Raw genomic sequence first — 25,099 nt, forward strand, 5'->3', positions numbered from 1 at the left:
AGAGTGTTATGGATTGTTGTGTTCAAGGTTACCAAGTAAAGGGTTTGTGATGAGTTCAAGTGTTGAAGGTGAAGGAAAAATTAGTAAACCTTTTGTGCAAGTTGGAGCACAGCATGTTACATGTATGGCTGATGCTGCTTTGTTCATTGCATTATCAGCTGCTATTGATCTTAGTATGGATGCTTGTCAACTTTTCTCTCATAAACTTAGGAAAGAACTTTGTCATGATCAAGAACATGTTTGTTTTTCAAAATAATATGGATAAAATGTCATTTTAGTTTCTGAAAGTGTAGACCATTGACACTTTTATCACTGATTCAGTTAAAAATTTAAATTAGTTATTGAATCATCAAAATAGTTTTTGAAAGATACAATTTACTATCATAAAAGTCCATGAAAGATACGACTTATTGTCAACTTACTATGATTTGATGATTAATTTGGATTTTTGGTTGAGTCAAGGACTAAAATGACAATGCTCTGCACTTTTAGGGACTAAAATTATGATTTACCTATAATCATATACTTGAAGAGAATGAAATTATCAGTATTGTCAATTACTGATAGCGGAAAGTAATAGATTTTTTAAATTATGCTAAGTTACAGTAATATAGGATTGCTATAGCTGATATCAAGCAACATTTTTATATTAACCAATGCATTTCAAGATACTAATGCTTTGTTTATATTCTGCTATATTATCGTATTATTTTAGATGCTAATTGACAACATTGGAAATTATTTGATACACCGGGAATATTTGGTTTGAGCTAGAGTTGTTAGTTTTGATTATTATTGTACTTTCAATTTAATTGGATTTTCTTTATAGCTGAAATTTGGAGAGTGATTGTAAGTTGTGACATTATTTTTTGGGTACTGAGTTGAATATTTTTACTAACAAACCATATGCAATTGTCTGTTTATATATTTTCCCCCCTTTTTCTTCATTAATGCAAATTTATACACTCTAGATTAAGTAGACATATTGTTCGATACTTGGATTCGCCGATGTAGTAAATCGCCCAATTACACATAGTATTGAATCCAACTGTTGATTTTAAATTGAACGGCTTAAATTTCACACATACTAAAGTAATCTTGGTCGTTGATATTATAATAGAAAGATTGTAGACTGTGATTGCGTCATATAGTTAAAACAAATAATTTTTTTCTCTGATGTTAGTTGAACAATGACGAAGAAGTAATACATCATAATCAATCATGAGTTTATTAGATTAATAATCTTTAATTTTTTCGCTTTATATTTCATTCACTTTAGATGATCTAGATTTTTTAATTGATATCGATTTCATAATTGTAAAATACACATCAAGTTTGGAACCATAGTCAAGAATAAAATATTTCGTTAAAGAATTAAAAATATAAATTCTATATTAAAGAAATTAAATTCTCAACTTTCAAAGTGTTGAGAATGCAACTTCCAAAACATTACTAATTAAATATTTTTTTCTCGTGTATATAAAAGTATAAAGGTTTGATTGGTTGTGTTTTACTTTTTAGTTTTTAAAAATTATTTTATAAATAAATTTTAGAAAATTGTTTTTAAAAATAAAAATTTTAAAAAAATATGTTTGGCAACTCCAATTTTTAAAACAGTTTTTGACTAGAGAGTTAAAAAAAACTGAAAAATGAAAAGTAAAACACCATTTATCTGTTTTGTTTTTTTAGTTTTAAAAAATATAATATTAAAAATAGTTTTACAAAACAATTTTTAAAAACAAGTAATCTAAACAAACTTTTTAGTTTTTAAAATACTAAAATAGAGTTTTTGAAATGTGAATCAAACAAAATCTAAGTATTTGTATTTGTCAATTTATTCTCCTTTTTTTTTGCCAAATGCTCTTCGCCGCCAAAAACACAAGATTTTCTCCAAAGCTACCATTTGGTAGTTTAAAATTGGATTCTAACACTATTAGAAGTGTGATTTCGATAGTATTTTTTGTATTTGTGAGTAAATATTTAGGATTGGATGAATAATCACTTTTTTTTAGGTGAACACAGAGATAAAAACCTAAAATCTATTATCTCTTAATCTAGTAGTTTCTTTCTCCACTCCAATACCCTTTAGATTGGTCAATCAAAAGTGTATTTTGGAGATTTTTGTGAACATAGGAGTGATAAAAAAATTTATCCATGACTTAGTCATATGGCTCACCTGACGCCCATTAAAATAATGAAATCTCAGTAAATATGTATAAGATATTTTTTGTTACAAATAATGTTTGATAACTTCTTCTCTCACATTTTAATATTCTCAAAAGTCTTCAATTAGATTAATCAATTCGGATATGCAAAATTCATATTAATCAATTCAAACATATATTCAAGAATTTTTTAAAACATTATAATAAAAGAAGAAACCACCAATAATATTTTTCCTTTACGTGAACGTGAGAGTATCCAATAAAAATAATTGTTGATATAGCTAATTCATTTTATGGAATTTTATTTGAGACAATCTTCGCCTCAGTAGGTAAGGATTCGCACACTTAATTTGCTTCTCAAATTAGTTTTGAAAAGTAATCAAAATATTATTTTGTTATACAAATTTACAAATCAAAATGTCGTTTATTAAAAAACATGTCGTTTTTATACCCAAAAAAAAATGACGTTTAGTAGCCTTAGGCCATCGGTGGAAAAGAAAAAAACATTCAATACAATAATTATGATCCTATGTCTACCCCTCAACAACATTGCTATCCTCCACAACTACCTTACTATTAGCATAAATCATAATATTGGTATTAGTATTATTGTTGATGTTTTGTTTTAATTAGGTTATCTAGTATATGATGCAATACCTACCTAGCTTATCATTAAATTTCCTAAAATTTTATGATACTAATATGGTTATGTACCACTTTTTGTAAGGTTTGTAAAATACTGATCAGATTGTGGACCAGGTTTTATAAGGTTCACAATTCTAAACTTTGGATGCTAACTATGTGAGTGGTTAATAATTAACTTTAATGTTGATTTTTTTTTTACTCAATCTAAAGAGTAGTATTATGCAAAATTATATTGAGATACAATCAAATGACACCTTGGTGTCAAATTAAATTTTGACACTAAATCCTATTAATTACATTGTCACATCAAAATATATAACGACAAAAGTATACATAGAGACTATTTTAGTTGATATTTTATAATTTTAAGAATGTATTTGTCAATTACAATATTTAGGAACTAATTTGACCGATTGTTATAATTTCAATGACTAATTTACATATTCACTCTCTGATTTATGCTTCTTCATCGTCAAAATGAATGTGGGAATAGAGAATCACGTGCATATGATAAACAATGAAATATTAATGTGATTTATGCTAATAGTGATGCTAATTCATCAAATTCTTTTATTTTCTTTCCAAGTCCTAAGTATCCAATAGGCAAGCACAATTCCTTCCAAAGTTATAGAAGATTGTTCAAAAGAGCACTAGAGTTTCCAACCACACCTTTGCTGCAAAAGACTTCAAAAGCCTCTTTAAGAGCCTATAAGATCAAATATTTCAGATTTACATACATGTAAAATAAAACCATTCTTAAATCAAAACCTTGTGGAAAAGAGTGTGATTCTGGAAGCATGAGTTCACATATGCCAAGTACTTGTCATGCAGCTCAATCACATTCCAAACAAAAACCTGAAGAGACCAATTTCAGTTTCCATAAATGAAAAAGTTGTAGTTAAAGCAATAAAATTTGGAATTTGCAAAATCACCAACAACATCCTTTTTATCTGCCTGTAGACATTTTCATTTAAAAGGATAATAAAATAGAAAAGTCAGTAGCTAACACAAGTTGCTCCAAGTATGACATCATTCACAACTTATCATCTCTAAGGAGAAGAATTTCATGCATACTTTATCATCTCTAAGTAGAGAATGACACCCAGAGTGCTCTTTCTCGAGGAGTTGACTTGCATACACAGCCAACAATTCATGTTGAACTTTCTAAATGAGAAATTTCAAATTTTCCAGGAGAACAAAAGAAAACAAGGAAAAAGTTTAGAAACTATAAATGATACAAAAGAAGTCATTATAATATGTAACAGATTTTCTGTAAGTTGCCTAGCAATCTAGTCAACACGGCAGAAGACCAACTACTGTAGCACCAACATCTCTAATTGAAGGCATGTCCCGGTGCCCGACACATGTCGTGTTGGACACCGACACTTTTGATTACATTTAATATTTTGTCAAATTATTATCTGTGTCAGACTGTCAGTGTCATATTCGGTGTCCGTGCTTCATAATCTAGTATAAGAAAGTCAAGAACAAACCTCCAATAACTTTGGCTCACTACTAGATTGCAAGCAACGAGCAACTATCTTTCTCCCGTTTTAAGCACTCCTCAGCCTGTAGTAGAAGATACAAGATCAGATAGAGAACAGAGACAGAAAATAATGCAAATGAAGAAACCAAATTACAGTAAGCACAAATGACAAACCAGACCTTGAGCATAATAAGCAGAAGTGTCTTGGAGCATGGTGGCTTCAAAATCATTCTCATAGTGATTCATTTTCCCATCAATTCGACATTTATTGAAACTCATTAACCACTAGACTCCAACCACATTTTGTTGTTAAACTAGTTTGGGATATCCTTAGAGTGGGAGCAACAAATTATGGGTATCTATTATGTCGGATAAATATCTCAAGTTAGGCAACTTGATCACTGTAAATACTATTAGAGTGTGAAGTTACTCAGGTTATGAAGATGGTAAATGAAAAGAAATATCAGTTGGTAAGAGTTTAAGGGAAAATAAACAAACTTTTCCTTCTATCTATTGTCTGATTAGATTACAGTCCTATGAAAAAGGCTTCATTTTGATTTTCTTCTATAATCACCAACTACTGCTCCAACTTCATATACATTTCTTTATCAAATAGATTGATTTCTTGGTTAAATTACTATTGAATGAAATTTGCTTCTGAAATACATCATTATTCATTACCAAAAATCTCCGCATGTGCATGATCCATTTTTGAAATGATGAAACCTGTTCAAATCTCTCACAATAAATTCTCTCTCTACAATATCACTAATAACCTTAAAGGCCTCATGACAATCCATGCACATTCTCAAGTTCTTCATTATTCTGATCGTGATTCCTTTAGACGTGTTTAATAATCCAAACGCCAAGGCAAGTTTCTCACTGTGTAAACTTACAATTTCTTCTTTGGCTTCCTCTTCGACATCAACAAACACCAACCCGGTTGTCACTCCGACATGCCCCCTCTCTTTCATTCTCCCTTCCAATTCCCTTAGCAGGCTCAGTATCTCCTTTCTTTGACTATAATTAGAGGTATCTCTAGCATGGAACAGATAAGTTGATTCCTTTATCTCAATCCAACTACTTCCAGGTTCCTTGAAAACTCCGGTACGCTTCATTTCGGATCTTAAGTTGTGAACATTCTCCCAATCTCCTGCTGATGCATATGTGTTCGACAATATAACATATGCAGCTGCTACTTGTTGGTTTGATTCTATTACCCGATTGCTGGCTTCAAGGGCAATGTCTACCCTACCATGAAGCCTACTAGCTGAAAGGAGTGTCCCCCACAACAAAGCTTCATCCTCACTTCCAACTTGAACTGATTTTGCTAACTGATGTGCTTCATCAATACGCCCAACTCGACCAAGCATATCTACGATGCACGTATAATGCCTTGCATCTGGTATCACCCCATGTTTTCCATTCATGCAATTAAAAAGCTCAAGCCCTTTATCTATAAGCCCCGAATGGCTGCAAGCATGTAAGACCCCAACGAAGGTGATGCCATTTGGTTTTATACTTCTATCAATCATTTCTTGAAATAGTCTTAAAGACAATGTCCCTAGTCCATACTTTGCAGCACCTACAATCATTGAAGTATAGGGAACAACTGAAGGATTGGAGATTCTCCTAAAGACTTTGTCAGAATAACTAACACAACCACATTTAGCATACATGTCAACAAGTGCACTAGCAATCACATCATTTGCATCATGTCCAAGACGAACAACCACCCCATGAGTGATCTTCCCCGAACCTAACCTCCCCAAGCTCGCACAAGCGCTAACTGCACTACATAACATGAAATGATTCGGTTTTTCCAGCCTAAAATGATTGAATTCCCTTAACAATTGTAACGCAAGGTGACCTTGTCCATTCTGAGAATACGCAGTGATCATCGAAGTCCAAGAAACCACATTTCTTACACACATGATGTCAAAAATCAACCGGGCTTCATCGACACAGTTACATTTCCCATACATATCAATAAGTGAAGAAGACACAACAAGATCAGAACGGTAACCAAAAACCTCAACAAGAGCATGAATTCTTCTACCAATCTCAAGTTTTGCAAGGATAGAACACGCATTGATGAGAGTAGAAAAAGTGAATTCATTCGGCATAACAAACGTTGTTTTCATTTGATGAAACAGACATAGTGCCATATCGGGTTGACCCAGGCCAACATAACCAGCCATAAGCAAAGTCCAAGACACAACATTTCGTTGAGGCATTTCGTCAAACAGTTTATGTGCATGGTCGATTTTAACGATTTTAATATAGGATTTAATAAGATTGTTGTTGGTAAAAGTGTCATTCGAAAAACCAGATTTGACAACGTGGGAATGGGTTAAATCGTTACAAGTTTGGAGGTTTCGAACGTTGGAATGGATATTGATATTAGTGTGGAAAGAGAAGGGTGAGTTTTGGTGATGGCGTGAAAGGGATAAAGAAAAAGAAGAGGAAAGTGATTTTACCAAATTGGGCTTCATGTAATTTCCACTTCATTCGAGCGTAAACTTAGACCAATTCAGGATTATTAACAAGGAAAGTGATGGTTTTGCATTATATATAAAGTTATTTGATAAGATCGTAATAAAAACTCATAACATTTTATTTATATAATATAATTTAATATTGTAAATTGAACGATCCTCTAATTTTTTTCCACATATATATTTTATTTAAAAATAATAAAAAAAATAATAACCCCACATCAAATTGTGTTGTGGTCGTTGAATAAAGGAAAATGCAGTAACAATGTAACCACACGAATTCATTTCTCAGATTTTTTCATAATCTGAGAAACCAAAAAAAAAAAAAAAGTTCAGTTTCCCTGAAAATCTTCACCGTTTGCCGGCGATGGATTCCGTCGCCCGGCTCACAATCATTCTATTTCTCTCATTGATCGGTTACATATCTTCGGAATCGATCATCAGACTCCCGTCGGAAAAAAAAATATCCGGCGAGTATTGTGATAGCTGGAGGCTAGCGGTGGAGACGAACAACGTCGGAGCATGGAAGCAGATTCCGGCGAGTTGTGTGGATTCGGTAGCGGAATATATGATTGGAGAACAGTACAAGAGGGATTGCGATGTGGTTGGGGAATATTCGTATGAATTTGCGAAGCGCGTGGCGTTTGGAGGTGACGGAAGAGACGCGTGGGTGTTTGATATCGATGAGACGCTTCTTTCCAATGTTCCTTACTACAAAACCGTTGGATTCGGGTAAGTGATTTTACAGCCGTTGGATTTTTATTGGTTCGTTTATATTATATGTGTTCCTTCTCAGAGGTCACTATCATTTCCGTAATCATACAATACGCGTAAATTTGGAGGAGTCATAATCAAATTTTAAATTTATAAAATTGATTTATCCATATTTTGGTAATGCTTTGTAGAATTAATTTTAAAACTATAATTTGTGATTTTTGAATCTAAATGATATTGTTTAACTCATTTTTATTTGAATATTCTTACATAAATCATTTTAAATTCATCTCATTTTTAATCTTAATTAAACATATGTTCAGTTTTGTTGCGAGAAAAATTGATTATTAATGAATTGATATTGTAAAATTGATTTCACTTAAAAACGAATTGAAAGTAAAGTGATTGTTTGGTAAAGCGGCGGGTCATTGCCACCGAGGGATTGAAAGGCTTTTTTCCGTGAAAAATTAAAGGCTACAAATTTTAGCGTCGGTTTTAACGCGTTAGATGTTAAATATGAAGTCAAAAAGTTATTTATGTTTAGATATATGCAAAAAAAAAAAATGAGCTCGTTGGTGAACCACATTTATAAGTGGGTCACTATGGACCAATTCTTAAAAATCATTAGAAATTCTAACAATGGTTGATGATAATGTTCAGAAGTAATAGCTTATAACTCTTTTGTCTTTGTGAATAAGATGATGACTTGATTTATGTCAGTTCAAAATGAGATACATATTAAGTCACTACTTTTTAGAGAAAACATCTACAATTGTTGGAATTTTAAACATTTTTTAAAACTGGTCTATGGTGGACCATTGACTATATTAGAATTTACCTTTATAAGATAGTCATTTTAAAACTAAGGTAACCTAATTAAACACTTATTAAATAAGTGTTTATGATTGTTTAAAAAAAAGTGTTTTATGCCCTTCTAAAAGTATACTTTGAAGTATAAGTTGTTTTGAGTTACAAATGAAGAGACAATTAAAGTAAACTTTGTATAAAGCTATTTGAAAGAGCTTAAGAAAGTAAGCTTGAAACAACTTATATATGTACATATTATAAGCTACTTTTGCCAATCCAAACACTTCATGTATGTACTTGTGTCATAAGATAAACTCCCATTGCGATTTTTATATAAATTTTGTTGTTCTTAAGTTCATCATGGGTGTATCTTGTTTCACACTTTGGTGTTTGGTTGGACCACAGATCAGAATTCTTCAATGAGACATCTTTCAATGATTGGGTGAAGTTGGCTGATGCCCCAGCATTGCCTTCTAGTTTGAGTTTGTACAAAAAGCTTCTGGAATTGGGCTTCAGGATATTTCTCTTAACTGGGAGAAGTGAGTATCAAAGGAATGCCACAGAGACTAACCTTTTATTTTCAGGGTACAGAAACTGGGATAGGCTCATCTTAAGGTACATAAAATTGTTGATTATTTGAAACTATGTTTGTTGTTTTTTGTTAAAAAAGATTATATCGACTAATGTTAGTGTAAGTTAATAAATATATTTGTTTCGAGGGTTCGAATTCTGGACTTCCTGCTTGAGTTCACCGGCTGAGTAAACCAACATTAAATTGTATTTATTTGTTAATGAAACAGAGGTCCTTATGATCAAGGGAAACCAGCAATTAGATTCAAGTCTGAGAAGAGAGAAGAGTTGGTGAGTGAAGGCTACAGGATCCATGGAAGCTCTGGAGATCAATGGAGTGATTTGTGGGGTTTCGCAGTGGCCTCGCGGTCTTTTAAACTCCCAAACCCAATGTATTTTATTGCTTAATAAAAAAATATGGCTTTCTTCAAACTATTCATTTTTTCACAATTGCTTGGTGTAATATCTGTTGATGATTTTTCATTGTAAAATTATGGTTGTTACAACAGGTACTAGTTCTGATAAGCTCCTTGTTAATTGTTACAGAAATGACTTATTTTGAGCTTTCACATGTTTTTAGCTCTCACCAAATAAATTTGCATTGTTAGGTTGTTCGATGAATTAATAAATTAAGAGTTGTTGTTACATGCACTTACATATCTTTTCATGCGAGTTGATCACTTTAACGGAGTTCAATCCCTTCTTCTAATATGAAATTCTATGCAAAATTTTCACTGCATTATTTCCTGGTTAACCATTATTATTTTGAAATATTTTCGTGCCATATAGTGTAGAATTATGGCAGGTGAAGTTTTTAAAGCCGTTGAAGGTAAAATTTGAAGAACCCGTGATAGGAACTTAGTGCACATTAAACTAACCAAATCAAACATGTCACGTGAAACATAAATTATGTGTTTCACAAATTGCAAATATTTTTCTTTCAAAATATAGACATGTCTTATCCAATTCAAGCCAAATATAATTACAAATATGCTTACTGAATCTTTGAAGAATTAAATTAAAAAGGGTCTGAATTAAAATTGGTAGCACTAATTAATTGAAAAGCCAAGAACAGCTTGTAATGTAGCTAACTATATTGTTACTATCAAGGAGATTGTGAATGTGACTGTGACTGTGATTGTGAAGTGGGATCAGTGTGCTTTGAGTTACTTACAGACAAAGAACCACAAACAAGAGGTTTTGGTGTTGGAATTCTGAGACAACTTAAACTACTACCTGGGATCATGGAACATTCTGGTTGAGGTCTCTGCATGTCCCTCCCAGGAATACAATTAAGTGAGAAATCAAAACCAACATTCCTAAAGAAAAGTTTTGAACATTGTTGACTAAACCCAGAAAAGAAATTATAAGCAACAGTTAAATTTGCCAAGCTTCTCAGAGAACATATTATATCTGATAACTCTCCAGAAAGCTGATTATGTGCCAAGTTCAAAACTTCAATGTTTTGTAAGCAAGATAATGTATCTGGCAAATGACCCATTAATGCATTGAAGCTAACATCAAGAACTTCCATCTCTGTAAACAATCCAACTCCTTCTGGAATACAACCAGTTAACTGGTTATTCAGAAACAAAATTTCTTTTATCTTAGACCCCATGAAACCAAAACTAGCTGGAATGTTTCCACTCAATCTGTTATTAGCTAAGTTTATCACTGATGCAGGTGAGTTACCTAAATTCTGAGGTATTTCGCCTTCGAATCGATTGTTGTTGAGAAATATAGCATCAAGATTCTTGTCGAATATCTCTCGAGGTAATGAACCTGAGAAAAAGTTGAATCTAATGTCCAAGTATATTAAACTTGGCATGTACAAAGTAACCAAAGGGAAAGAACCTGAAAGTTGATTATTGCTTATATCTAATTCTTCAAGAGAAACAAGGTCTTTGAATGTATCAGGTACTGTACCAGAAAATCTGTTACTGTTGAGGTGAAGTAGTGACATATCAGTGAGTAAAGATAGCTCTTTTACAAGAGTTCCTTGAAGATTTGCATGGTTTAGATCTATGCCTGCAACAACTACTGAACTAGAAGCTGATGCAGCAGCAGTAGCAGAAGAAGAAGATGAAGACATTCCATCATCTTCAAGATTTGCACAGAAAACTCCTTTGTAAGAACACACATTTGAACCAACCCAAGAAGCTAAAATCTTTAAAGGGTCATCAGTGATTGCAGATTTCCAGGCTTGAAGAGCTGTATAAGCTGAATCCATCTTTGATATTGGAGATCCATAGGATTTTGGGTTGTTAAATCCTCCTCCAATCCAAACAACTCTACCACTACCATCATTTCCAACACCAACACCAACACCTACACCAACACCACCACTAACACCTACACCAAAAGCAGCTTTTGTAAAACTTAAATGAAGAATGAAAAAGAGAAAAGCTGGAATCAAGATATTTTCCATTGTTTAGCTCAAGATGGTTACTTTACCTATAGGGGGGGTGATTCTAAGGTTTTTTGTGTGTCTAAAATCTAAATAAGATTGCTGCATTGAAGAGAGAGAGTTGTGGATTGGTGAGGTTGATTTGCTTTGAATGTGTGTCCTGTTTTATTTATCCAACATTTTACCATTTTTTCTTTTTTAGTTTATAAAGTTTGTTTATGTGATGAGTTTTTGGGCTATTCTTTTGTATACCCTTTTGTTGTGTATAGATGTTGACTTGTGTTGAATGAAAATTTTGTGTGTGTGTGTGTCAGAATAGGTTGCTGAGATGAGAAGGAAAGGAAAGCAGAACTAATCAGTGATCTATACAACTTTTTGGTGTTGATTAGTATTAAGTGGTCACACATAACAGCTATCTTTTGGAAGTTGTGTGATTTTAATGTTAGATTGATGCAATCTATATTATAGTTGTACTATTTAAACTAACTTTTTTTTCTTATAATGAAAGGCATTGTATTATTAATTGGATTTTTATTAATGCAAATTTTAGAAGAATGGTTTTTGATGGATCATTATTTGAAAACGGTTCAAAACTCTAACAATTATAGCTGCTGTTTTATAGGAATAAAAAATTCAAGGTCTTTTCATTTTATATTAAACAATGATTTGATCTATGTTTATTTGATAAAAACAAAGAAAAACAAATATGTATTTTTTTATATTAAATTCGTCAAATCAACATCAATTAAATCACAATCTCAATTATAAACACGAGAAGACAATGTACATTTATTTTGAAAAAATATCAATTAAAAATTGTTAGAGTTTCAAATAATATTTAAACACTTATCTATAATAAAGTATAGGTTAAATTACATCGTTGTCCCTTAACTTAATTTCAGGTAACGTTTTAGTCATTTATCTTCTTTTTTTCCGACTTAGTCCTTTATTTTAATTTTAAATAACAATTTGATATTTTATGTTTTAAAATTTCAACAACATTATCCTTTTTTAAACAAAAATTCAAAAAAAAAATTCAATCAAAACTCATAAAATTAATTATATTCTTCAATATAATACAAATTTTATCAAATCCGTAACGCAAATCTTCAAATAAACTCATATTTTCATACTTTATTTGATTTATTAAGAATAAAGGACTAAATTGGGAAGAAAAAAAAATAAGAGATTAAAACGTTACTTGAAATTAAGTTAAGGAACCACGAATGTAATTTAAATATATGTTGTACCGGTCAATCATATATTCAGTTTCTATTAATCCATTATGAATCTTGCTTGATGGAAATCCTTGACCATTTTTAATTAATATATAACACATCATGACTCACTTAATTTTTGGATACATTGTCCTCTAAGATTGTGATTGATGCGTTTCTTCACATGGCAAATTACAAACGGAAGAAACATAAAGGTTTGAGTGGCCTATAGTTATAGGGGGCTACTATGACTAATTTTTCTCCTCTACTTTTCATTTCACATTTTCTAAAAAAATCTCACATATTTCATAAGTTTACTTTTTTGAATGATATAATTTATTTAGAACTATACTATACACTTTTTGGTCGACATAAAATTTATAGTATTTTTTTATATGTGTACATTCAAAGCTAAGCTATGTTGGAGTTGGAGGTGGTGAAAATTTCACCCCTAAGTTTATAGGGAAAATTATGATTATTTGAGAGGTGGTAGTGTTCAACATGAGCTTCGAAAAAGTCTAAATATAGTAGAGACCAATAATCTTATGAGAAACATCAACATTTTTTTAGATATAAAGTTAACTTTATAGCTATAATAATAGAGTTAAATAGTTGTATTTTCTTTTAGTTTCATTTTTTTTTTAAGATTCACAATTAAAGAATTGTGTATAATAATAAGAAGTTTTATGATTCAATTTCCATCTCCAACGTACTAACATTTATAAAAAATAAATTTTGACTAAGACATTTATCATTTGTTTTTTTTTTCACTAAAGGACATTTATCATTTGTTGTTAAGTCAAATTGTCAAAATATAATAATTTCATTTGTTTTGAAAAATAACAAAATCCTAACAAGTTTTATTATTATTATTTGCAAACTAACAGATTTAACTCTATGAGTCTCAATTCGTACCAGACACTAGAATTGAGAAAAATACAAGTAACTTTTTCTATGTGGGATTGGTAGATGGAATTTAATTTTTGATAATGGTTGCCAGATGGTAGCTACTAGTTACTAATTATCCATGCCTGCTCCATGGCTTTATAAGAATCAATCATTTAAAAAATCTTTCCATTTTTTTTTAAATTTTTATTTTTAACGTGACTATCAATTATTTTTTTTAAACACCCTTGTTTTAGTTCCCTAATCAAACTATTCTTATTTTTATCAATATTTTTAATCTTATTTTGTCAAAAAAAAAATAGTCTTATTGAACTCATCATTATTAATGAATAATTATACACTTCATTGTAGTAATTGTAGACTACTTTAATTTATTCTTTTTTTTATGGAATTTAAATTTATTCTTATTTTCAACTGTTTGCTATCTATCAATTTTTCAAAAACATTTCAACTTTGCTTTTTTTTTTTTTACAATTTTTTTCCCTCATAGTTATATAATAAATGAAAATTTGACATATAAAATTATCTTCCATACCAGGTAAAATAATGAGTAGATTAATGGAGTGATAAAATAGTCTCGAGTTTAATTATCACCTCTAACATAATCAAGTTAGTACATTGATAGTTTCAAAATATATATATATATATATAAATCAAATGAAAAAAATTTAACACATAAATACTCTTCTAGTTACATCAAATTTTTGTACATCGTTTGATATTCTAAACTAATGGTAATTTATAAATAACTTTCATATTTTTTAAATTATGAAACCTCCTTTTCATACAAGATAAAATTACAAATATTTATAATAAATCCAAATTAGATAATACCTTAAAGACATATTGTTGTGGAATTGAGGTGAAAACAATCTTAATAGATATCAATTTGGAGATATTTTTAAAAGAGGCTTTCACCTTCTTGCCTCACGGGATAATTCTTACTTAGGGGTATCTTGTATTCTTGTCTTGAATAATAAAGTCCATACTAATTTTTTATGTTATCTAGAGTTATTAATTAATTATAATTATATGTGTTGTGGTCTCATAAAGATTGCCCCTAAGTCACATTTCGTTTTCCAAATTCACATGCTCACAGTGTTACCTCTTTTACACAAACCCCCCACTTATGATTCTCTAAATATGTTTGAATCATCTTAGAAGTATTGGGTCAATTTTCTATTTGTGTATAGAAAAGGGCCAAATTTTCATTTTTAAAATATAAGACAAGTTTATAAAAATATTAATACATTATGGAACATTTTTAAGTTTTACAATAATATGTCATTTATCTCTTATTCTAAATGTTATTCAATTACATAATATTTACTTGAAAAAAAAAACTTTATTCTCTATTACTTTTTCCTCTCAAAGACTAAAATCCTTCATAGTCTATCCAAGCATATAAATTAAAAGTGACACACTCATTTAGAATAATACAACCCATCATAGGCTTGTATTATTGGTTTCATGTCCCTACTTTACGATTTATAATTAATTGTAGAATATTTCAATTTTCATATGTAGAGTTTATGTGCAAGAAACACTTATGAATGTTAAATAACTTGTACTCTCATCATAGCATATTTTTTTTTATGTAAACTTCCAATTATCTCACTATTATATCATGTACAAATATTTATATATGGTGATGAGATACTAATTAAATACAAAATACATGCATTATTAATTAAAATAAAGAAATTGGAAAAACATGTGATGGCATGCCTCTATAATCTTACTCACTAGTGAAAAGAAAATAAATTATAATTCATAACAAAATGTGAAAATTGTTTTTAAATCGGTTGTGTTATCTGATGGTTATTTATCCACATACAACATCACTGATATACACATCGCATTTGGAGCCGATGTGTAATGTCATTTTCGATCGAAATAAAAGTCTTTTTTTTTTGTAATTCGACAAATTTTATATTTTTTAATATTAATTCTAATTGAATATAATTTAGTTAGAGTTCGATTTTAAATTAGTTGTTGATTTCCATAACTCTCATATTATTTTTTGAAGACTTCAAAATAGATGAAAAAAATATATTCATTTTACATTTCAACTGAAATTTCGTTGTTCTTATATTTTTAGAAAATAAAATTTTGGTATTTCTAGTCAGAATTTTGTGTGGTAGAATGTTATTCTTTGATTTATACTATGAACATTCTAACACTTGCATGGTACATGTGTGGTCACCATTATAATGAATAAGGTTAGCTAGTTAGGTGTGGTGTAGTCACGTATCATTATTGCATTATGGGTTTGATTTAGGCCCCATTTATATTTCATCCTTATAAAGGTTGTTGGCTTGTTAATTTGATGAATCAAGATTCAAGATATTGTGGCTTCCAGCATGTGTATTCATTGTTGGATTAAGACTTATCGAGCGCAAATGGTGCATAACAATGTATTTTGTTATATATTCTTGCAAATATTTCTAAAGTTTAGAATAGAAAGGATGAGAATGAGTACATTTGGTATTTGGTATTTGTGCCTCAACTTTGAAGGATATTTTTTAAGGTACATTACGAAGGATTAACTTGTAAAAACTAAATTATAATCTGATTGATTATAATATTAATAAATTAAGATTTAAATTTAGATTCTCTTAAAGGATTTGTCTTTAATTGAAGCTTATTAACTAATTATTTAATTAAACATTGGTGTTATTTACTATTAATTATAATGTACAATTTGAACTTTTGTAAAAAAAAAAAAAATACAATTAGTGATAATTTAGTGGTGCACTAATTAACTACATTATTTGGTAATTAATTGGTCATTTGCTCAATTTTTGGCCAAATAAATTTGTAGTAAATCTTTGTTTTTATATAAGCAAATTTGTAATAAATCTAAAGGGGTGTGGACAGAAGAGCCCTTTAGATTTTGGGCCCCTACTTTGTTGCCATTTAGCACATATTGGGCCTTATTTTTCAATCTTTGTGATTCTTTTTTTCTTTTTTTTTTTTTTTTTTATATAACGAAAACTACATAGTGGTGAAAACACCAGTGTTTATTACATGAATTTTGACTCTTTACAATTTTATTATAATATTTTGATGATAAAAAATGGTAGGAGGAAAATGAAGCCATGAAATTAAAAGTTTTTTTTTGTTCACAATATAAAATTAACCATTAAAACCATGAATTGATAGAGTCTTTAAAATGAAAGCAGGCCCAAAGCTTGACCCGTGTTAAAGAATCTAAAAATGTTGGGTAACAAAAAAAGTTATATATATTGTAAAAAATTAGTGACAAACACAAGTAACAAGGTAGTAATTTAATTTGTGGTTTGCACAAACTCAATGGTATATATATATATATATATATATTAATGGTATTAAAAAATGATTTTATTGATATACAATGAAAATGTAAAGATTTTACATTATAAATTAATCATAATTGTTAAATATGATACATAATATTTGATTTTAATTTTTTCTATCTTACAAACTATATAAATATAGAAGTTTGTAATTGATAAACGGTATAAATATACTGACAATATATCAAAAGTAATCTCATTAAAAAAAAGTAAATTATACAAACATTTCAAAAAAAAAAAAATAATAACATATTGGATAATCAAAATAATATAGTGATTATTTTCATGCATCTGGATGGATACTTTTGAATTGAGTCTTTGGTTCTCTCATTCCATGTTTCAACTTTCAAGGTGACAGCAGCCTTTTCTTGTGTTTCTTTTTCTTTTGTTTTTTCATCTTTGATTTGATTTTGCAATCTTTTTTCTCCTTTCTTTTTTCTTTATATATATATATTTCTTTCAGACTTGTCTTGTTCACACAAACTTAGAACTTTTATAATTGATATATTGTGTAGTAGTGGCAAGAACTATATATTAGATTTAGAGAGTGATAATATTTTCTCTCTAAATCTAATATTTAGAGACTATTGCACTATACAATAGTTACAAAGGTTTTAAATACGGTCCACATTGTTATAGTTCCAATAATATCTAAATCAAGGTCATGCACAATAAAGAAAAATAGGAAGAAAATAAGCAAAGTTAACATGGATGATATATAATTTGTTGAAAGGAAAATTGATGGAGGCTTCAAGTACTAATGATGATGACAATGATGTTGTCTATAAGTTTTTTAATTTTATTTTTTAATATTTTAATTTTTTATCTCTAATATATATGTTTCTATCCATGGTGATCTGGATTATCAGGGTCTGGCCAATAAGATGAGTACTTCAACCATTCAGCTTCTTGTGAGTTTGTGATGGATGATTCCTGTAAGGAAAAAAAAAAGAAATAAAAATATATTATATGACTATAGCTAGGGATCAATTATATATATATATATATATATACATATACTTTTGCAATGATCTACAAAGTAAAAAATGAAAATTGTTCCCAACACGACTAATTATTGAAAAAACAAATTATTAAGTTAGTATCACATTTCCAATTTAATTAGCTTGTTAATGAATAAATAATATTAAAGAATAAAAGAAAAAAACACATTCTGCACTTTTAAGTAATTTAATTGTATTAATTTTTTTATTATTATTTTTTTTTCTCAAATATATTATTAAGTTACATTAGGTGTACATAGTTATGTTTTTAGCACATTCCATTTCAATAATATACAAGTAATTGTTATATTTTTTTATTTGACAAAGCATAGTTAGCCATGTGAGCAACAAATTTTCAATTTAAGACATTTTTATGATAGGTTTTGTTTTTCCATCACAAAATGGATTTTATTGTGGAAGTCTACAAAAACAAAATCGCACTGTACTTGTTATAGTCAGAATCCAACAATCATTTTTTTTTTTTTTTTTAAAAGTCATAATTAAAATATAGTATGGAAACTTAAAAGAAACCATGTATTTTTTATTTGTAATTTGTAATGAAATATGTACAAAGTTGTATTTGTGTACATGCAATATGACTTAAAAGAATTATCTAAAATGAAAATAAACTTAAATACTAATATGATATAATTAAATAATTATTTTGCATAGAATAAAACAATTGAAACTATATATTAGCAATTGAAACATTATAGCATAAATTTCTCTTGTACAATTAAAAAATGAAATAAAGAGAAGTTATTTTCCTTTTAACTTCCATTTTGGTCCTACTATTTAATTATTTATTTATTATGTGGTGTTTTGTCTTTTTTATGACACACAAAGTTCATATAATTCCGAGTCAAAAAGTTATTTGTTACCTCTTTGTCTTTGATATGATGAGTTGTTGAAGTGCAACCCATGATGAGTTCCTCCAAACAAGAAGTAGACCTTCCTCCTATTCCTAGCTTATGTTGTTGTTGCTACATATGCCATGTGTATAAACATTATGCATTTCCATGCTCAACTTTACTATCAAATTCAAACATCATAATGTTGAAAAACAGTCAAAAAGTTAAAACATTGTTTCATGCTTCTATTTCATCAACCACTTACAAAAGTTTACTCATGCACAATCCCATGCAGCCTCACTCCATTTTGCATTCACATGATGACTCATCCATTTTTCCCCTCTACTCAACCTATTACTACTACTCTTTTTTATTATTATTATTATTATTATTATTATTATTATTATTATTATTATTATTATTATTATTATTATTATTATTATTATTATTATTATTATTATTATTATTATTAGTTACTTAAAGAAATTTTATGATAATAAAAATGAAGAGCAAATATAATATTTTACTAAAATTTACTAACAAGTTCCACTATTGGATGAGGACCATATTAGATAACCGTTGCTATTGATAATATTATAATTTTGTTTCTTTCCTATCATGGTAAGAGCCATAGAGTGTATGAAAAAGAGAGGGAGGAAATTTTAATTATGTAATAAAGTTTAAGAAAATAAGTACCTGAAAATGTTCATTTTGAAGCATAATTCTAGAGACTTGGTAGGAGTTTTCATCAAGGATGATTGATGTTTGGTGAAGAGGAGGTGGAGAGATATGGAATGCTGAGGTTGCAATGTGATGATTTTGTTGTTTGTGTCTTTCATGTACTTCTTCTTCATATGACCTTGATGCTGCTTGCACTTCACTTGCCGTTGAAGCTTCTCCTATTCCAACCTATAATTTTAGGGCTCATAGTCATATATATCTATCTATAAATTGTTGTAACGGTGTGACTTGATAGTACAATTCATAATATCAAAAAACGGAATTTAAATTTGATACTTAAATAGTTGTAGAATGATCATTAGTGTTATTGTTATTAGTAAGAATTTTACACTCTATGCTATCTTCTTTTAAAACCAGATATTAACTAACCATTGCACAATTTTATAGATAATTAATGTAGCTAGCTAATCTATTTATTATTTTTATTTGTCTTTGTATAGATAATAAATAATGTTTCTTTCACAAACATATATCACAACTAATTGAAAAAACAAATTATAAAAATAATTTTAATTATAACAAGTTTTTTTGTTGTCATTATATATATATATATATATATATATATATATATATATATATATATATATATATATATATATAAAATGTATCTCTATAAAATATTTGCATCTCTTTTTATAAGAGTCAATAAAAATTTATATTAAATATATTAATTTTTATTGACTCTTTTATTTTTTATAAAATAAACGAAAGAAATAATATATTAAAATTAACAAATATCTATTTATATCGTAACCATATTAGACATTTCAAATATTACATGTATATTCCTTGACTTAATTGATTTGATTAATCCTAGTTACTTGAGTGGTAGGTGGTAAAATAGGTAGAGGTTAGATTAGATGAGACAGATTAATTTACCATCAAAGTTAGGTCCATAAAAATTCATGCGGTGTATGCAAGCAATGGTTGTGTCCAAAGCTACCTTAATTAATTACTTAGCTCTTTCATTTTTTTTTTCACCTTTTTGTGCAATAGTAATGTTGAAATTAAATCTAGTGAATTTAAGTGAAACATCAAGTTCATTTGTGTCTCATAAAAGGTTCCTAATTAAAATCATATAATGTCATATATCCATGATATGGATTATAATAATATACGGTACGACGTAATAATCAGGTGGTTGATTATCAAATGGTTAATGAATTTCAGCTAAGGTTAAATTAATCGAGAATATATGAATTCAAATCAACTAGAAATAATCATTGACCAGACTTTACTGACCTCTTAATTGAATATCAGATTAAGACAAAAAAAATGGTATGAATGTTTTAAATGATTAATTGATGCATATTTAGTACCTCATAAAAGCTTTTTCTAAAAGGAATGAAGCTGAAATGATCTGATTTTAGTTGTTGAGCTTGAACATTATCCAAGGTATGATTGAAACTTGTTGTTGGAGTAACACCATTAACATTAACATTAACATTAACATTAGACATCTCATCTCTATAATTAGGTTCACCATTTCCTTCACCAATAGTTGTTGCACTTCTATCTGACCAATTACATTGTCTTGGTTGTGTTTGATAAAATATTTTTGACACAACAAGTTCTCCTTCTTTCTCTTCTTCATGTTGACCAAGATGGTATTGGTGCATCACCCAATTGGTTTTTTCAGGTTTTCTATTTTTTCCAAAGTTGGTATAAAGTACTAGAATTTTCTTGCAACCCTTTTGTTTTCCATTTACCATTACTGGCCTAGTCTTGCCTGCAAGGTTGTCAAAATCGAGAGTTTATATTAACAAATTAAATTAAAATAATATTAAAAAAAATTAATGGAATTTGAAAATTAAGATGAAAAATATAGGGTATATGATATTTCTAATATGAACTTCAAAAAAATATTCCAAGAGTGGACATTTATAATTTTTAGTAAATAATCAATTTTATAATTATAAAAAAATGAGAAACAAGTATCATAATTGATTAAAATTTATTAAAAATAGTTAAGTCCACCTTTAGATCAAGTCCATTAGACTCCATTAAAAAAATATATATCAAATTAAGTTAACAAATTTTTACAGGTTTATCCAAATTTATAAAATTTGCTACAAAACCGACACACTGAGTGAGTCGATTTCATTTTAAAATTTACTAAAATTCAAATGTACAATCGTTTTAACTCAAAAATAATATTAAACTCATAATTTCGCGAGTTAATTCTTATTTTAATAACCTTATTTATTACCTGTTTTGTGCCATCTAGTTTCTCCACCTTGTTGCAAGTCACATTCATTTTGAATTTTCCTTCTTTTTCTTGTCCCAGTTGTATAAGCCTTTGATGGTCTATGGAAAAAATGCCTACTCAAACCATCTTTTGTTACTCCTTTAAGATAACATGAAATGAAGCACACACATAAAATCAAAGTTAGGTAACCTACATGATAAAAACTAAACCCTTTTCATTAAGTTTCTTCTCAATACACATGATAAAACTTAATAGATAATTAAATAAAAATTAATATAAATATAATCATAGTTTTAAATTGCAGTTTGCAACTGCATACAACATACCGATCGATTTTTCTATATTTTGTAGTAACATATAAAAATTTAAATTTTAATCACAACTGCAACTGAAATTTAAAAATATAAATATAATGTTAGAAATTGAATCAATAATGAAAATTAGAGAGAAAAAAGTATGAAATATTGAGTTAGAAAAAGAGGTAATTTGAATATATTTTTTTCAACTATATCTCACACCTGGAAGTTTCTCAGGATGAGTGTAACAAATTCCATCTTCTCCTTCAATTGTTGGAATAAATTCATCTATCAAAGGGTGTGATTTCATTTTCTTTGCTTCCACTTTAGCTTCAAGATGTTCAATCAGTTCTTGGTCAGTTGGATCAAACTTCACTCCTGCAGGTAGACCTAGCCAATCCTAAAATAAAAAAAATAAAAAAAAAATAAAAAAAAAGGAAAATTAATAAAGAAAAGCAAGAGATAAGAATATAAAGAATAATAACACATGGGAAAAAGAGAAAAATAAAAATAAAGAGAATGAAGTGAAAAAAGCCTTTAACAAATTAAATACTTCTCATTTGAAACTTTATCAAATGAATTAATTAATTCATGCACAAGTACAAAACCAAAATAACCATAAGCATATTATATAAAATTATAAATAAATATATATATGATTCTTGTTCAAATTGTGAAAGAATATATATTATTTTTATTATTTTTAAAAGTAAAATATAATTTTGTTTTTCGTACCGGTTTGGATTCGAAGTTGTGACCGCAAGAAGGACAGTGATTGGATCCACACAATTGATGTTCTTCTAGCTTTGCATCTATGAGATCAGAGTTTCTTACACAACTCAAGTTATTGTTGTTACTCATCTTAATTATTCATATAATATGCTATCTTTGTTCATCAATTCAAACTCTTCTTTTATTCAACACCATGTCCTTCTGATTTTATCTCTATCATAAACAAAAATCCAATAGCTTCATTGAGAATAATAAAAATATATATATATGAAAACATCAACACACAAATTTTTTGTGTATATATATACATATAAATCATTTGGCTATATCTAATAATTTATCACACAAGTTTATGAATGAACTATATATATATATATGAAGAACCACATGAACAAAAAAAAAATAAGTGATTGAAATATATATATTTATGTATCATCAAATGAAGAAATCAATTTTAATAAGAAAATGAAATATGCAGAATTATTACCATAGATGAGAGAATATGAAGGAAAAACTAGAAGAAAAAAATGGAAAATATTGGGATATATGAGAAGAGGAAGAAGAAAAGAAGAAATGGTGAGATTAGATTGAGGTTTAAATTAACATGCTTTAACCATAGAAAATATAAGAGAGAGAGAGAGAGAACTTTAACTGAAACAAGTGAGAAAAATAATAAAGGAAAAAAGTATGGCTTGAAACAAACACATAGTACCTTTAGGTCTTTTGTTAATTTAAGGAGTGCATGTATATGTAGGTGGTTTCTTGTGTGTGTGTTTGAGAGAGAGAGAGAGAGAGAGAGAGAGAATAAAAGGAGAAGCAAGGAAACAAGATAGAAAGAAAGAAAACTCGGTTGGTTTTTTCTAAATAAAAGGCTTAAAGTGTAGTTATTAGCTTCTCTATTCTTCTAGTACTAAAATCTTCCTTCACCTTTCTTTGAGCCTTGACTACAAAAGCAAAAGGAATAAAATGGACATATATATCACATTCTAAAGAAACACCAACCCAACAAACGATACGTCCGTCGCTTGATTTAGTGGTTGAATTATAGAGTGAAGTGATAAAGAGATCGCGGATTCGATTTTCACTCTCAACAAAATATACTAACAATATTAACTATGTTAATTATTAACATTGGTTATTGTAATAAATAAAACACCGACCCAACAAAGTTGATACCATAGTTTTAAATTAGGATCTCAATTATGTGGTGGATTTTTAATCAGAATCTGAAATATTGTAACTACAATTGCGATGAAGACTCGTAATTTAAAACCAGAATTGATACATTAGTGCAGCGACCATAGAGTCATTGAATCAATATGAAGTTGTCTACTATATTTGTATAAGAATGTTATTAATCTTTATAAATTTATCTTATATGTAATCTAATCAACATTAATTTTGCTTAATTAGTTTATATAAATTAGTTTTTTAGCCAATGAGAATGTGTATAAATTGGTCGAGTAGAAGTATGGTAGGTGTACAAAGTAGAGATAATGTGTATAGAAAGATATTCGTTCAAGTAAGATGTCTAATTTCATTATTTTTAAATAATAATAATAATAATAATCTTATCGAAGTTCTATCTTTATTGTTATTGTTATGTGGTCCTCAAATAAGATTGTCTTCAATAGTTAGAAGAAGACATATATCTTTATTTTAATTTGATAAAATTAGTTTCTTACATTATATGTGTAAATAATCAATAAATTAGAATTAAGCATGTGATTGGATCAAGGGCTACAACAAAAAGATTGGAGCATATGATGTTTTTTAAGTTGACATGTGAGGCATGTACTTTGTTTTGGAGTTAGCTTGGAAAGAACAAGTTTTGCAGTTCATAGTCGAAAGTGGCTCAAAAATCCTTATAGATATGGTGCCACAATTGCAAGTTTAGCGGGAATGTTCTCATCTTAGTGCGAAGTATTCGCAAGTTTTTGAAGATCCAAGTTCTTCGTACCTGAAAGAAGGAAAACAAATATATTGACTAACTCGCTATCTTTAATTTTTCTTTAGACTCCAATTACTTTATGTGAAAAATCCCCTATTAATCTTCTCAAAATTATTTTTGAGGACATCTCTATAATTTAAATGTCTAAAAATATCCGACTAATTTGGTAAGTTTTTTTTCTTTCTTTTTTATTGGACTCTTGTCCTCTCTATACCAAAAAAAAAAATTAAGCACATATTTTTATAATGTTTGTCTAACATGATCCTAACAAAAAGAGTTTAAGGGTGGACTCTTACTATATTTATTAAAAAAAAGTATTAATAAAAAATGAAAATAAATATAATACTTTATTGAAATTAACTAAAAGTAGTAAGATCCAAATTTAGACCAGTATTATACACTCCTATTTCTATAATATGTACGTTAGTTTCAATTAGGGGCTTCTATGTACATTAATAAATTAAGGAGTTTTGATACAATTTCTTCCTTAATTAATAAATTAATGATTGTTTTGTGAATAAAAAAACTATTTGTAAATTTTATACTTTAAAAAAAGTCATTTCAT

The 25,099-nt window shown here is 28.6% G+C and overlaps 4 protein-coding genes across 15 annotated transcripts; 1 reads left to right on the forward strand and 3 right to left on the reverse strand.

Moving 5' to 3' along the window:
* Positions 1 to 3,140: 3,140 nt before the first annotated feature.
* On the reverse strand, positions 3,141 to 6,882 carry LOC101495628 (pentatricopeptide repeat-containing protein At4g15720). Of its 8 annotated transcripts, none has more exons than XM_012719340.3 (4): positions 4,476 to 6,882; positions 4,304 to 4,379; positions 3,579 to 3,665; positions 3,141 to 3,484 (listed from the first exon to the last, which is right to left on the reverse strand). In XM_012719340.3, exon 1 carries the CDS (start codon positions 6,789 to 6,791, stop codon positions 4,974 to 4,976), a length of 1,818 nt encoding a protein of 605 aa, XP_012574794.1. In that variant the 5' UTR covers positions 6,792 to 6,882; the 3' UTR covers positions 3,141 to 3,484; positions 3,579 to 3,665; positions 4,304 to 4,379; positions 4,476 to 4,973. The 8 variants fall into 8 exon arrangements, with proteins under 8 accessions (XP_012574794.1, XP_012574793.1, XP_027193143.1 ...); XM_012719339.3 differs by having other exon boundaries at positions 3,141 to 3,516; XM_027337342.2 differs by lacking the exon at positions 3,579 to 3,665 and having other exon boundaries at positions 3,141 to 3,516.
* Positions 6,883 to 7,031: 149 nt separating this feature from the next.
* On the forward strand, positions 7,032 to 9,536 carry LOC101495951 (acid phosphatase 1). Its single transcript, XM_004513012.4, has 3 exons — positions 7,032 to 7,526; positions 8,721 to 8,930; positions 9,116 to 9,536. The coding sequence occupies exons 1-3, from the start codon at positions 7,162 to 7,164 to the stop codon at positions 9,291 to 9,293; spliced, it is 753 nt and encodes a 250-aa protein (XP_004513069.1). The 5' UTR covers positions 7,032 to 7,161; the 3' UTR covers positions 9,294 to 9,536.
* A 362-nt stretch (positions 9,537 to 9,898) lies between these two features.
* Positions 9,899 to 11,713, reverse strand: LOC101496286 (leucine-rich repeat extensin-like protein 2). The gene is made up of 2 exons (XM_073364181.1): positions 11,340 to 11,713; positions 9,899 to 11,237 (listed from the first exon to the last, which is right to left on the reverse strand). Exons 1-2 carry the CDS (start codon positions 11,398 to 11,400, stop codon positions 9,991 to 9,993), a joined length of 1,308 nt encoding a protein of 435 aa, XP_073220282.1. The 5' UTR covers positions 11,401 to 11,713; the 3' UTR covers positions 9,899 to 9,990.
* A 5,211-nt stretch (positions 11,714 to 16,924) lies between these two features.
* NAC65 (NAC domain-containing protein) lies at positions 16,925 to 23,503 on the reverse strand. Of its 5 annotated transcripts, none has more exons than XR_001144646.3 (8): positions 23,296 to 23,503; positions 22,587 to 22,796; positions 22,074 to 22,251; positions 21,556 to 21,693; positions 20,666 to 21,075; positions 19,302 to 19,514; positions 18,636 to 18,786; positions 16,925 to 17,686 (listed from the first exon to the last, which is right to left on the reverse strand). XR_001144646.3 is itself a non-coding variant. In XM_004513014.4 (8 exons), the coding sequence occupies exons 2-8, from the start codon at positions 22,710 to 22,712 to the stop codon at positions 17,597 to 17,599; spliced, it is 1,257 nt and encodes a 418-aa protein (XP_004513071.1). In that variant the 5' UTR covers positions 22,713 to 22,796; positions 23,296 to 23,501; the 3' UTR covers positions 16,925 to 17,596. The 5 variants fall into 5 exon arrangements, 4 of the variants coding, with proteins under 4 accessions (XP_004513071.1, XP_027193144.1, XP_073220295.1 ...); XM_004513014.4 differs by having other exon boundaries at positions 18,636 to 18,737; positions 23,296 to 23,501; XM_027337343.2 differs by lacking the exon at positions 23,296 to 23,503 and adding an exon at positions 23,236 to 23,275 and having other exon boundaries at positions 18,636 to 18,737.
* Between the last annotated feature and the right edge of the window lie 1,596 nt (positions 23,504 to 25,099).

Source organism: Cicer arietinum, chromosome 8 (genome assembly GCF_000331145.2).
Source record: "Cicer arietinum cultivar CDC Frontier isolate Library 1 chromosome 8, Cicar.CDCFrontier_v2.0, whole genome shotgun sequence".
Classification (NCBI taxonomy): Eukaryota; Viridiplantae; Streptophyta; class Magnoliopsida; order Fabales; family Fabaceae; genus Cicer; species Cicer arietinum.